At 47.3% G+C, this 14,771-nt stretch overlaps 1 protein-coding gene across 2 annotated transcripts; it reads left to right on the forward strand.

Moving 5' to 3' along the window:
• The first annotated feature begins 793 nt into the window (after positions 1-793).
• Positions 794-14,012, forward strand: LPAR4 (lysophosphatidic acid receptor 4). 2 transcript variants are annotated; one of them, XM_066182158.1, is made up of 3 exons: positions 794-1,124; positions 1,535-2,117; positions 11,286-14,012. In XM_066182158.1, exon 3 carries the CDS (start codon positions 11,439-11,441, stop codon positions 12,483-12,485), a length of 1,047 nt encoding a protein of 348 aa, XP_066038255.1. In that variant the 5' UTR covers positions 794-1,124; positions 1,535-2,117; positions 11,286-11,438; the 3' UTR covers positions 12,486-14,012. The 2 variants fall into 2 exon arrangements, with proteins under 2 accessions (XP_066038255.1, XP_066038254.1); XM_066182157.1 differs by lacking the exon at positions 1,535-2,117.
• The last annotated feature ends 759 nt before the right edge of the window (positions 14,013-14,771 follow it).

A 14,771-nucleotide genomic window follows, 5' to 3' on the forward strand; every position in this document is an offset into this window, starting at 1 on the left:
ACTAAGCAAATAACCCAGCCAGGCACAGCTGCCTGGGTCCTTTCCAGCAGCAGCAAAGCTGGCACAATCACCACATTCTGCCAAAATTCTTCACCACATTCTGCCAAAATTCTGCAAGAGGCACAGAAGTTTTGGGTTAAGATTTATTCTGTGTTTAACCTTTAAGGGGCCATCAGCCTCCTCTCTAAGGGGTTTGCCCAACCCGGGCAGTTTGGAAGCTCAGACTCAAGATGTTAATCTGCGAAAAGGTTTCAGTGAGCTCAGAACACAGATTAGGATGAGCTGACTGAAACACCCAGATCCCGACATCCCTCTTTCCCCCCAGAAAAGGCTTTCAAATGCCGTGGTGTTGGTCAATGGGTTCCCACTGAGAGCTCTCATTCTCGCATGAGAATGGGTGTGAAAAGCAGCCGGATCTCCCCAGGGATCAGCAATTCCATGCAGCCGCCTGAAAATGCCCACAAGCCACGAAACTGGGTTTCCGTACAAGTTTACTGGTGATACTGGCGGGTGTTCCATCCTGAGACTTCTGCCTGTCAGTGACAGCGATGCCTTTGGCCACGCCGCCACCATTCCCCCACATTTTCTGCCTCTGTTTTTACTAAACAAATAAAATGGACCTTTGCCCACCGGGAGCAGGAAACATCTGCACCGCCACCGTTCTCGCTCCGAATCCACGCTCCTGTTTTTGTGTTTCGTTAAACCTAAGAGCTCGCTGAGGCTGAGGCTGGGCAGACTAGAGCTGCCGGGGCTGTTACATGAGATATTCAGGAAGTTATTTGCATGGAGGGGATAAAAGCCCGTGGCAGCAGCCGGGGTGCGCTGCAGAGGCGACTCAGCCACGGTGGCCACCAGCCCAAGGAATTACATCCATCCCAGCTCCACAATGAGTTGTTTACTGGCCTTGGCTGCCTGTGGTAAGAGCCAAGGAGAGCGGAGGAAGAGGAGAAACAAACACAATGCGAGCGAGACGCGTTAAGGGGGAGGCTGGGCTTTAGCAGCAGCCCCGGCGTTTCAGCCCTATGGAGGCAGAGAGGGCTGAAAAGGGGCTAAAATGAACCATCCGCCGCCTTGCTGCAGCTGCCAGAAGAGCCTCGTCCCTACCCGAAGGGCAGATATCGAAGGTAAGAGGGGAAAAGAACCAGTTTTTAGTCAGAGGGCAGATTCACCGCGCGGTTCTCGGGGGCAGCTCCCAGGCGGACGCAGCCACGCTTCTCTGAGTATTTGTAATTACGGCCCTGGAAAAGAAAACCTGACCAGTTTTCCAGCAGGAACCCAGCGCTTTCAGCGCAAGAGCTCAGACTGTTCCAGTCAGCTCCTCTGAGAAGATTTAAAACAAAACAACAACCCCCCAGCCTAACAAACAGCGCCTTTCTAAATCTGCCTAGGGAGATATTTGATATTTTATTTTCACGGCCAACTTTGCAGCTTCCTAATCTTACCCAGCGCTTTCCCGATTCTCAACTCCCCCCCTCCGCTCCTCACTTTTTTTTTAGGTTTTTTTTTAATTTTTTTTTTTTTTTTTAATTGGAAGGCAAAACAATTACGGCCGCGGGAAGGAAAATCCGAGCTTTGAGGAGCTTTTCCCTGCTCGTTCCCATCGGGCACGCTCTCCCAGGCTGGGTCCCCCGGCTAATTGCTCAGGAAATCCGCGCTGCTCATTGTCGGGCTGTCCTTAAGCTGCTAATTCCGAGCTGGGAGAGGCTCTGGAAGGGAATCCATGGATAGAGCCCCGCAAGAGGGACCAAGCAGAGACCCGGGGCGGGGCGGCTTCGGCGCTAATAACACATCCCTGCCCAATGGAAAGCGTTTCCTATGGAGACCCCCAGGAGTTTCCCCTGCCCACAGCCCCTGCGCAGACATTGGGCCCATTCTTGCGTCCCGTTTTCCCGAGACACGATGGCAGCAGCGCTCGGCAGCCCCGATCCCACTCGGAACAAAGGCCGGGCAGCTGCCACCCAGCGCGGAGTTTGAGGATGAGCGGCTGAACTTGGACAAAGTGGGATTTTCCGCGTGGGCATAACGCGGTTGGTGTCCCAGGGACACAAAGGATCGCGGCGGGCTGTCAGGGAGGGATCCCGTGGAAGCACCGAGCCGTGGGAATGGTGGCGGTCCCGGTAAGCCTTCCCTTTCCCGAGGCAGGAAAAGCGGCCGGATTTCATGGCAGCTCCGGGTGGGGGTTCTGGAAGCTGAAGGCTGGGATGGATGTGGGGGATGACTCCAGCCGGGTTTCACTGGATATCAGCGGTGTTTTCCCTACGCTGGTAACTCCCCTTCCTGCTGCTCCAGCCCTGCCGTGGCTGGGGCTGCTTAAAGGGAGAAAGATGAGCCCCAAGTTTTGGGAAAGTAATTTCTAAAGTGTGAGCTACTCTGCCAGATTGCATGGAAATGGTTCTAACTCACACCGTAATTCTCCATTCCCAGCGAGATTCTCGTTCTGGCAGTGCAGGTGACAAGTTTAGGACTTTCCTGTCCTGTTGTTTGTTGTGTGTTTGTGAAAAAGTTCCCCTGGTTACAGCTTTCTTTTGTACTTGAAGTCATTGTCACAAAGACACTTTAGGCTTAAAATGGGTTGGATATAAATGTGGCATTCGACTCCGTTTAATTGAGGGCTGGTTCCCACAAACTATACAAAAAATTAGGAATGAAGTTATAAATATTACGCTGAAAACCTTAAAATTTTGATTTACCACTTCGGCTTCCATTCATGGCTTAAATCTCCTCCTTTAAAACTGCAAAATTCAATGAGAAAAATTCAAAGACAGCTCTAAAAAAAGGTTGTCTGAAGTAAAATGAACGATGAACAACACCATTTAAAGATTCGGCTGTTTGGAAGAGAGAGGATTTAACACAATATAAGCACATGGCAGAAAAATTTGCAGGAAAAGTTTGGAGGTTTTAATGACATTTCCAAATCATTGTTTGAGAAGAGACAATTGTGTGTGGTTTTTGTATTGCTGCCCTATAGGAACAGAACAGTCAAATCCAGAGGATGGGAAGTGCAAAGTTCACAGCTCGGTGATAAGGACATTCCCCCCTTGTAGTACTTTTCCATCTTCTTGCCCTTAGGAGCATTCCCTAAAAACAAAACAGGCAGGAAACCGTGGTACTTTGGGGGGTTCAAAGCCTCTGCATTATAAAAGAAAGTCCTGAAACATACAGGAGGGAGGAAGGGGGTGGGAGAGGAGGCTGAACAAACATCTCACTGGAATCCTTTGAGGCTAAAAATGAGAATCCTCCTCAACCGATAAAAATCGATGTCTTCCAAATTCCAGGGTCAGGAGCTCGATTCCGCACAGACAAACACAACAAATGCCCCAGTTCCCCACTCACCTTCACTTAGGGCATTGCAATGAGGCACAGAACTGCACAGCTGCACCTGGGGTTGCTGAGGAGAAGGGATGGAAACATTCCCTGGGCAGGGAGAGGATGCTCTCCCAGCTGGAATATGGATCAGTCCTCCAGCAGTGACCTCATGGCTGGAGCACAAGAGCAGGAAATAAAGCAGTTTTATCCAGAGCTCAGGCTAGATCCTAGGGACAGGGTGCACTGTTGGGCGGGACGTGGCAAAGCAATTTGGGATTCTGTCACTGTGGTACTTGGAGCCATCTGGGTGGATGCCATGTCCATGATCCATCCGTGTCAGCTGTCCCTCACCCTGCTTAGAGCATATTTGGGATTTGGGGATCTATTTCCCAATGTCTGAGCCCCTGGTCAGGGCTGTGTGGCTGGAGTGGTGTTCCCAGCCTGCCGATGCTCCAGGATCCCAAAGGAGCCGGCAGGGAGCCGTCCCCGCGGGCTGGGCTGGGTGGGGATGGCTCCTGGAGCACTCAGCCACCCTCAGCAGGTCTTTCCAGGTCAAGCGTGCGTGCAGAGCCTCACTCTGCTCCTCCACACGTTGCTCCTCCTCCCTAAATAAGGATCCGATTTAGTCCCGGGGAAGGGGAGCCACCACCTTCCACAGAAGGGAAATTCTCTCCCTGAAAAGAGGAGCTCTTTATTCCCAGAGCAGACAGTGGCTCTGCAAGGCTTCCACCTGCACCAGCTCCCAGTTCAGCCCCATAAAAGGGGTAAAGATCCACCCTGCTCAGGAGCCAGACCAGCCTGAGCTGACCCTGGCTGCAGGAATATTTGCTGGATGATTTGTAATGGGTCTGGTTGGTAGGAAAAGGAAGATCTCTTTACCTTGGCAAGTGAAATTAAGGGACATTCATATGTCCCTGAGCCCTGAGACAAAGGTGTGTTCTGGCAGCAGAGCAGATCCTTTCTCTGTTCAAAACATGAGCTCATCAGGCTGTGAGGCCCCGAGATGCTGGAAATACACAGCCACAACAGACCTCTTCTTTTCCTCTAATAACATTCCCATATTCCTTTCTTGAACCTGCAAACAACTCACCTTCTTCCACCCCAGTGTGTGTTTTACATATGCACATAACCATGTTCAGAGGGAAAAGCAGCATCCAGCCCTTGCATGATGCCAAAATGTCTTTGCCTTGCCCTCATCTCATCATTTGAAATCTGATTTCTAAAGCTTCGCTGCAGAAGCATTGCTGGCGAACTGAGACTGGGTATTTCTGCATCGTGGGGTCATTTGTTAGTTATTTTAACACTTTACAGAAAAAGCCAGGTTGGACAAGGCTTGGAGGTGGAAGGTGTCTCTGCCCATGGGAGGGATGGAACAAGATGAGCTTTAAGTTCCCTTCCAACCCTAACGATCCTGGGATTCTACAGTCCTCAAAATTTCCTGGTTTTCCCCCTGGGCAAAGCCATTTAAGAGAATAAAGCCCTATTAGATCAGCCCCCAGCAGTATATAAATGCAGGGCACAGATCCCTCAAGGTCCCAAACATGGATTGTGTCCAGGTCCATGGAAGAACTGGCCTAGCACCCAAAGGAATCCAGACAGCCCCTCCAGCCAGGCCACCCTGCCAAGGTGAAATTGATTTTTGTGCTGCTGTGCTGGGATCTTCTTGGAAAAAAAAAAAAAAGTCCATAATTTCTGGAAAATCAGAGAAGAAATTTCTGCTCTCCTATTTCAGCAAAGGGAGTTCAGAGGATCCATCCCAACGGGATGAGGGTGAGGTGAGAGGAGGGCTCCATGTGGCTCAGAGGAGCTATGGGAAGGCAACAAGAAGCCAAAAAACCAAGGAATGGCCAAGGAACCACTGGAAATTGTGTCAGGGAAAGGGAAGAAAGGCAGCTTGTTGGGCAGGCTGCTGACTGGGAACCTTTTGGAGCTATGAGCAAATAAACCCAGGCCTGTTGTTGGAGTCCCCAGTGGCTCAGGGAAACAGGAGTCTCTTATTTTTTATGTTGTGTTTTTTTTTTCTTAGCCACACTTTGTAATGAACCAGAGCTACATCAAGGGCACAGCAACCTCTACCACAAACATTATTCCTGGGTGAAAACAACCTGGTCAGACAGGGTAACTTTGCTTTTCAGCACTTCATCAGCTTTTCTTTGCATCTAAATCTTCTCTATTGAACCCGACACTGCCATTATCCAACAATCCCCCTCAGTGCGAGACCTGGGGCTCCAAACAAGCAGCATTCCCGCACTCCTCCAGCACCAAAGGCCGAGCTAAAAGCCGCTCTTACAAGTGTTAAATAATGCAAACCTCGCCGAGAAGTTTGGGGTGAATTCCATCGTTTCCTGGCTGCGGCCCAGCCCCTCTGGAGGCTGCTGGGGATGGGGAAAGGCAGAGCACGCCAAGGGTTAAAGGGTGATGTAAATGGAGAGAGACATTCTCAGTGCAAACAAAAGGAGAGTCATGCCCTGAGGATCAGTGGCTGAATATGGGGTAAGGCAGTTCGCGATTCTCTTCTGAAGGAAACATTTTAATTAGCTCAATCCAAAACAGATACAGCCCAGAGGAGGCACCACGAGCAGGAAGTGCTTTGTAAGTCTCAGAGGACAGTGAGGAGACAACGGCGGTGCTGAGCAATTAAAAAACAAAAACAAAACAAAAACAAAAATACAAGGGAAGAAAAAAGGAGAACGCCTTTAGGATTCGGGATGAGAGGCTCAGGTTTCCTTTCCTGCTCCATCCTGGAGAATTCAGGCGGGGTCTTGCTGCAGTTCGTGCACAACAGAGAGGAGCTGTTGAACCTGGAGGGGGTGTGAGGGTCCCCAGGAGCCAAAGCCAGCTCAGACCAGGGGACAGGACCGGCCGGTGGCTCCCACCTCATCCCGGCGCATCCCTGGGCTCACTCCTGGCTGAGCGAGACGCGATGCCTCCTCAAGCGGCCCCACCTTTTGGGGTTTTCTCTCGCCGAGGGTTTGAAAGCAGCTGCCGAAACCTGACTGAAGAAACCTGACCCAACCCCACCTTCCCACAGGTACAGGAGACGACGTGGCCCCCGCAGCCAGGGCTGGGGAGTGTCAGGTCCGGTGACACTGAGCACAATGAGTGTCAAAGCCATGAATAAGGGCCTTCCTGCCCTGTTTTTTAGGCTAATCACCCGCAAACGTCCCCTTTCCCCGGCATACCGGCCGGGCATTCACTCCGATAAACCGGGCAAGAATGGCCCTTTGAAGCTCCACAAACCTCCGTGGACTTCAAAGTCCCACTTCTGTCTGCTCCTTTCCCACTGTTCTCCAATACATCATTTAGGATTAGGAAATGAAAGAGATTAAAGCGTTTCTCCTTCCCAGCGCTTCGGATCGTCAATGGAGCTTTGTTTACAGGCAGCTGCTCCGCTTCCCACCCTCTAATCCCAGCCTTTCCTTGCTCCTACCGCACCGGGATAGAAAACAGGCGAAGGTTACTGGAATCCGCGAGGAGCTCCGGGGATGATGGAGCGCTAACAGACACTCAGCGAGCTGAGCCAACCCCAAAATTGGTGTCTCAAGCTATTTCCCCATCCCTACACCTTTCTCTGGAGAAGCCAGATCCAGCATCACCTACTCCAGCTGGTCCAGCTTTCCATAAACCCACATTGCTGGCACTGGGAAAACAGAGGCAGCATCACTGCACAGCGTCAGCTCCTGCCTTGGCAGCCTCCAACAGGGAAAAATCAGCCACCAGATTGCCCTAAACTGGAGGTTTGTGCTTAAAGCTGCTGCCAGTTCACATTCTCAGAGTTATCCGTGACCAAAACCAAACTTACTGAAAAAAGAAAGTAGAAGTGGAAATTACATTGAAGGAACTGAGATGTTTAATTTTTCAGGCAGAAAAAGGTGTTTTTTTTTTTTTTTTTTTTTTTTTTTTTTTTTTTTTTAATATATAGTAGTTTTGATTTTATCTCTTCAAACAATTGTAGTTTAATGTTATTTTATCTATAGTCACCAGTCTGGAAAACCCCAGGTTCTTCAGACTTGCACAGAATTATCATCTCTGCAAAAATCTGCCAAAACCCCAAACATCTCCCCACAAACCCCTTATTTGAGCCTTCTGCCTAATTAAAGTGGATCAGAGGAAGGAAATAAACCCCAAGAAGTTGCAGAGCTGAGTTTGTTGAAAAGTTGTAACCCTGGGCTCTGTAGTGGGAGTAAGTTGTGTAACTTACAGTCCTTGTAGCAGTGGGGTGAGGAGCAGGGAGCTGCAAACCTTGGACTGAATGGAATTCTTGTCCGGTGAAGGCAGAAATAAAATTCTTGCTCTGCCCCAGGAAAATCCTTATTTATTTCCAAGGTCGGGGTCTGAGACCCTATTAAAACAGAAGGAGTGGTGCCATAATGTGGGACAAAACCCAGAGAAACCTCCCCAACCCCCACTGTCCTGCAGGTTTTGGCTTCTCTACCTACAAACCTTTGTTTCTCAAGATCCAAGAGATAACCCGAGTACACACCATGATGATTCAGCAAACTTCCTTCAGATTTGGGAGGTTTTCCCATCAGGGCCTGTGCCAGACCTCCCAAACCCAGAGTTCAGTTGTGTAAATGAACACACAGGGTGTCCTTCACGTCCAGACTGATAAAGTTCCACTCATCTGACATCTCATATGACTAAAAGAAAATGTGATGATGCCAAAAATGCCAGCCCCAAACTTCATGCTGGTTTTCCTGACCTCAGATTGCTGTGCATGTGGAGAACGGGATCATTGTGGAGCAGGAAGAATGGGATAATGGAATGACAGAGGCTGTTTTTAAACTTGTTTTTTTCCCCTGCAGTAATTCCTGTTCTAACAAACAGTTGCTCTGGATGGAGCTGCATTTGGGCAGTTTGAAGGTGTCTTGGGGTGCTGGGAGGAGGAAATGCAGGAATTGTAAACAGGATACTCAAGCACCATAGGAAGTAACACCAAGTTTTCCTCTCTTTTCAGTCCATGGAGGATGGGATATTTCTACTATAAAAGAGCAAAGCCTGGAGCTACTCTGCTGAACCTCACTCTGAATTACAGGGTTTTGTGAGGGATGGCTGCTGGGGGTTTGTTGGTACAATCCCTGCTAGGAGAGAGAATATTCTGAATTTTATCACACTAAACAGGGGGTTTATTCTGTTACATTCCTTCCCTCCTGACTGAATCCTGACCTGAACTAAATCCTAGTTTAAATATAGGATTTAAAGCTTTACTCTGCCTGAAATATAAAAAAAACCACCCCTACTTTGTCATCTTGTATTTATTTTTTAAAATATATTGCTTTACTTTTTCCCAGTAAGGCATCAGCAGTTGTGACCATGGTGTCTATCAAGAGCATCCCATTGCTTTAATCCATAGTGGAAAGGAAGGAAAGGGAATTTTACACTCAGAAAAGTCAATCTGTGGACTCATCCTACAGAATTTAAAGCACATGGCTGGGTTTCAAAGCCACATGTCAGCTTGTTTAAACACCTCAGGGTTCCGTAGGTAAACAAGCCAGGCTGTATTTTAAAGCCCATAAGTTAACTAGACAATTGCTGGCAGGCAATTCCCAGAGATTAGACGCTGGAAAAAACAGGCTTTGAGCTTGGGGCTGTCTGGAGCAGAGCAGGGAGAAAAGAGTCAGATGATGGAGCATCTTTTTTCTGGTGTGAGAAGTATCTGGGTGAAGCTGCTAGCAACGATCACTTGGTCAGGAGCAAGGGTGAGAATTCCAAAGACACCTCTCAAACCTGGGTCTTGAGGAACTGCCAAAATCCAGGCCAGGTTGGAAAGTGGGGTTTTCATGAGGCTCCCAGGCTGTGTGAGGTTACAAAGGACACCCAGTCCCTCTGAGATCTCCCCAGTAGGTCCCAGAGTGAATCCTGGACCAGGAGAGTGTGGCACACCTGGGGTTCACACACCCAGGGAGTCACGTTCCAGCATAAAGACAGACTCTCCTGATGCAGGTAACAGGGAGTGTCTGCACTGGGAGGGAGCTCCAAGCCAAGGATTTAATGCTTTAGGCTGGAGGTCAAGCCAAAACTCAGCTATCCCTGTTGGAACTCATGTGAGCTTTCCAATCCAACTTAACTCTTGTTTAAAGGCATTTGAACTTTCAGGCAAGACCTTTCCTTCTTTCCTTCCACCACAGATCCAAAGAAAGTGAGTTCAGTCCTACATTTGAAATTTTACTCCTGTCCATCTCATAAATTTAAGTATTTGATATAATTTTTTTAGCTTGTTTCCCAATAAAGCTCATTTGACCATGAATTTAGTAGGAAAAAAGCACCTCCACAGGAGTGAGGTCTAAGTTCCAATGCATCTTTTTGGATGTCCAAAGGATGAAGTCATCTGGGAAGGGAGATCTGGGCATCCTCCTTTCCTGCTATTTTACCTGATGCAAAGTTGATGTGCTGCCTGCTCCCAGGGTCACAGCACCTGTGACTCTCTAGGCATTCCCAGGTGAGGAACTTGCCCCTTCCACCTGGCAAAGTCGTGGCTATCCCAGCTTTCCCAATACTTGCCATTTTACCAGCAAGGCTGACAGTTTGCATGTGAGAACTCCCAGGAGGAAAACATATGGAAAACATATGATTTTGATCATTTGCATCCCAAATTATCTTGAGTCTATGCTTTGTTTTCCATTTTATTTGTTTATATGTTGCCATTGCAACCTTCAACACAACTCAGTGACAGGTTTGGAACTGAAACTCCTCTGTCAGGGGATGACTCTGGAAAGAATCCCACTCTTCACTAGGGTTTCGCCTCCAAATTACTCCCGGTTGTAGCTCCTAAATTTCTTAGATTACAAAGAGATTGCAAACTAGTTCATATTTGGTTGGCTGGAGTTTATAAGGAAAAGGTCTTTCCTTTCGTGACTGAACTTTGCTCCATATTTCCAAGAAGTGCTGAGCTCAAGATCCAACTCACAAACCCTCCTTGCTTCAACAAGGAGACTTTCCAAGGGATTAAAAATTGGGATTCACAGGCATTAAAAATACTTTAAATAGCCAGGAAAGATGATCCAGGGCGTTCAGGAAGCACCTATGTTCAAGTAAAAACATGCTCACTTCAACTCCACGTATCTCCAAAGCTTGTTAAGTTGGGACAAAGTCTTACAAGAGTGTAGTCCTAGAGTGAGACTTCCCAAATTTCATATTCCAAACCTTGACAAAGGGTAGGAATGAAAAGCAGCTGTTGGTACAGTTTAGAGAAATATTTCTTGGGAAAGTTTTACACTTGCAAAAAAATTCCTACTGGAAGTAATACCATATTTGCCGACATTTTTAAGGAGGGAAAAAAAAAAAAAGCAAACATGGTTTTGGGAAGTGTTTTGATAAACATTTCTGAGGTACAACAGTTTTCCACTTTGGAAAACATGTGTAAGTATGCTCCTATTTTCAATTAGAAAAAGAAGGCAAAGCAGCTCTTCATTATCATTGATTTTGGGATTTTTTAAAATACTTTTGCATCAAACAGAGGTTGAAAATCCAGAGAACTTGCCTTTGTGCACATTTTAAAGCAAACACGACAACTTCCAGCTTTTCTCCTCCTGTTACAGGTTTAGTGGAAAATTTCAGACATTTCATTCTGTTAAATTTCTTCCCAAAAACTCTGGGCCAATCCCATCTCAGATTTTAAAGGAAAACTTTTCCAAGGGAAAAGGTGGAAATCTCATAGGACAGTTTGGGTTGGAAGGGACCTTAAAGCCCCTCTTGTTCCAACCCCTGCCATGGACAGGGACACAGGGACACCTTCTATAGACCAGGTTGCTCAGAGCAAACAGGAGGATGAGGGAGTGATGGAAGCAATGGAAAGGCCAGATTCAGTAAATTCTGTCTTCAACCATAAAAAAAATCCAATTATAGTGGAGTATGTAAAGATTCTCTTGAAAACTAATTCCTGCTCTTGTTTGCACATCCATTAATTTGGGAATTTCTCTTGCACAGCCGCCTTGGGGGTCTGGTTCAAGACTGATGGCAGTTCTCTCTCTCTCCTTTAGGATGAAAGGATCCATGAGGGAGATGCGGTAGGAAGGAGTCCAGCCACCTCCCTGGAATGTGTTCCTTCGGGAAGGGACGAGCTCCCTGCCTTATTTTATGGATGTCACTGAAGTAGACTTTGAAGGCCTTTGGAAGCCCATCCCAGACTTGGCATGGGAAACCACAGCAACAACCACACCTGCCTGACAGATGATTCCTTCAAGTACAACCTGTACGGAGCCGTGTACAGCGTGGTCTTCATCCTTGGCTTGATCACAAACTGCGCTTCGCTCTTCGTTTTCCTCTTCCGGATGAAGATGCGGAGCGAGACGGCCATTTTCATGACCAACCTGGCGGTTTCAGACTTGCTTTTCGTGTTCACCTTGCCCTTCAAGATCTTTTACAATTTCAACAGGCACTGGCCCTTCGGGGACACCCTGTGCAAGATCTCGGGCACGGCGTTCCTCACCAACATCTACGGGAGCATGCTGTTCCTCACCTGCATCAGTGTGGATCGCTTCCTGGCCATCGTGTATCCCTTCCGCTCCCGCACCATCCGCACCAGGAGGAATTCCGCCATCGTCTGCGCCGGCGTCTGGATCCTGGTCCTCAGCGGCGGAATTTCGGCCTCGCTCTTCTCCACAACCAACGTGTCCAACACCAGCACAACCTGCTTTGAAGGGTTCTCCAAAAGGATCTGGAAAACCTACCTGTCCAAGATCACCATATTTATCGAGGTGGTGGGATTCATCATCCCTCTTCTACTCAACCTCACGTGCTCCTCGCTGGTTCTCCGGACTTTACGGAAGCCGGCTACCCTGTCCCAGATTGGGACGAACAAGGAGAAAGTGCTGAAGATGATCATCGTGCACGTAGCCATCTTTGTTGTGTGCTTTGTCCCCTACAACTCCATCCTGTTCCTGTATGCGCTCGTGCGCTCCCAGGCCATCGCCAACTGCTCCCTGGAGAGGTTTGCCAGGACCATGTATCCCATCACATTGTGCATTGCGACCCTCAACTGCTGCTTTGACCCCTTCATCTACTACTTCACCTCTGAGTCCTTCCAGAAGTCCTTCAACATCAAAACCCAGATCAAAATGGATTCTCTTTTCAAGACAGAGATACCGCTCACAAAGACGGCGCTGCCGGCACCGCAGGATGAGATCAGTGACCAGGCCATCACCAATGGAGGAGATCCCACATCTGAATCCCATTTCTAGGGAGATGTTTACACAGGGCGTTATCCCCCAATAACTCCTGATTGACACCACGTGGCAAAGGACAGTTACAGAAAAATGGGGATTCACACGTGGGGTTAATGAAGAAAAGCTGCTGGGGGACAACAGATCCATGCACTGGGATGGTCCCATCACATTCCACAGGTGAACACAAAGTGTGAAAATCCCAATGGATCTCCCTTTGGAGATTATGGATAGGCTACAACACATGCATCAACTCAGGAGGGAACAGAACAGCTTCTTTGACCAGAAGATGCCAACATTTGGCATTTTCCCCCCTTAGCAGTTGACATGGGACCTGTTGGGAAATAGAAAATTTCATTTCCTTAGAGATTCCTGCCAATGTTTCCGCTTTCTGGAGGTGCACCCTCATCCTCATATGTTAACTCAGTAACTTCCCACAATATGTATGTTTGCTTACAAAGGCTTTAATAAAAGCTTGTGGCTTTTCCTTACTCCACTGCCAGAGTGTAGAGCCTGGTTATCCTAGAGACTGGAATTTATGGAGAGGTTTGAAGTGTAAATAATTATTTAGCAATTAGGCAAAAGAGTTGCTTGGTGACAGAAAAGATATTAAGGAAAAAAAAGATAATTATTACTACAGTTTTGAAATACGAAGTTTCATTTTTATCAGATTAAGCTGTCATTTAATTTATTTGATTATTTTTAATGGCACACCTAGGAGAGGAGTAAAGAGCTCATAAATGATCTGCTGCACCTGGGCTTTTATATCCATGGGGATTATATGACTATTTCTGGGAAGGGCTGGACTGTAAAATCAGCTGGAGAAGGGCCTGAAACCCCAGAGTTCTTCCAAGGGCAAAGCTCCCATACGAAAGCTGAGGCAGCTGAAGGCCCAGGAGTGCTGATCCCACTGAAATACGGACAAGTGGTGTCAGAGCACCCAATTAAGGGATGATCTGTGATTGCCTAATGGGTTTTTAGGGCCTCAAAGTAACTCAAAAACCAGTTTGCTGCACTCTTTTTTTAGCTGGTTACAGCAATATTGTCTTGTTTTCCAATTAATTTATTACCTTTCCTTTTATAGACTACAGAAATATATGGAAAATTAATTATTTGTATGTGTTGCATTTTACCACCTGTTTCCTTTCTCCAGCTCTTGGCTCTTGTTTGAAGCTCTGCAGCCCTTCCCAGGCTGGTTCATTCTTACGTGTAAGACACAGAAATGAGGAGAACAATTTAATTTGAAAAGATATAAACTTACAACTTTTCAGCTCAGCAATCTACATTACTATGGTAAAGCTACTTCTATGACTGTATTGCCAAAAAAAGAGACAAATTATTAATTGAACAGATGTTTTCCACTCAACTCTACTTCAAGTCTCTCTGACGAAGCCTCATGAGACACGAGTGCACCTCAAATGTGATAATTTAAAGCAACAGAGGTTTAAATGTGAGAAGAATTCAGCTGTAAAATGTTAATGCTTCCAAGGGAATATTTATTTAGCACTGCATTCACTTTGAATAAAGAAGTCAGTGGCTAACCAAGGTTGAGAGACCCCAAAAATGATTCTATTTCAGCCCTAAAATGTCACTTACTGGAGAAAAGCATATGATCAACTAATACACAGAGAGCATGAGAGCAGCCAAAATATTCTATTTCAGCTCTGAGTTACAGCAGTCTTCACTGGAAACTTGCACACAGGACTGGCCTGGGAGGCTGTTCTGGAGATGAAACCCTCAGACAACTGCATTTTGGAGCAGAAAAATGTGAAAACAGGGAGAGATCATTGGAAAAAGTTGGTGGAATGAGGTCCATGTAGGACAAGGGACAGGCACTGACAGGGAACTTGTCAGCAGCTGGGGAAGTTCTGCCTCCAGCCCATGGGATGAGCTGAGCATTAGGAAGGAGCAATATTTGCCATTTAACCAGAGGTCATGTCAGGCAATGCTCTGCCCCTTTTCCTGCCTTTGTCCTTTTTCTGCTGGACCCAAACTCTTCACAGGGAATTTTAAAATCTGTATTTCCTTTGGCTGATCAACCCACCTCAATCCGTGCCGTGAAATGTGTGTATTTCAGAGAAGTTGTTCCCATAACTTCAGATCAAAAGGCAAAGTGAGGGATTTGCCAGGCTTCCCTACAGGCAGAGTTCTCCCCATGGAGCAAATCCTTCATCCCATGGCAGAGAGGAGGGTTGGGGAACCATCAACAGCTTTGACACTCCCCAAACTCTGTGAGATGGAGCACCCCATCCCAAAAGCCTGGCAGGAACTGGACTTAAGGAGACGCAACCTGCATTTTTAGGG

The sequence above is a fragment of the Chamaea fasciata genome, unplaced genomic scaffold (assembly GCF_029207755.1).
Source record: "Chamaea fasciata isolate MVZ Bird 193981 ecotype frontalis unplaced genomic scaffold, bChaFas1.0.hap1 SCAF_4, whole genome shotgun sequence".
NCBI lineage: Eukaryota > Metazoa > Chordata > Aves > Passeriformes > Sylviidae > Chamaea > Chamaea fasciata.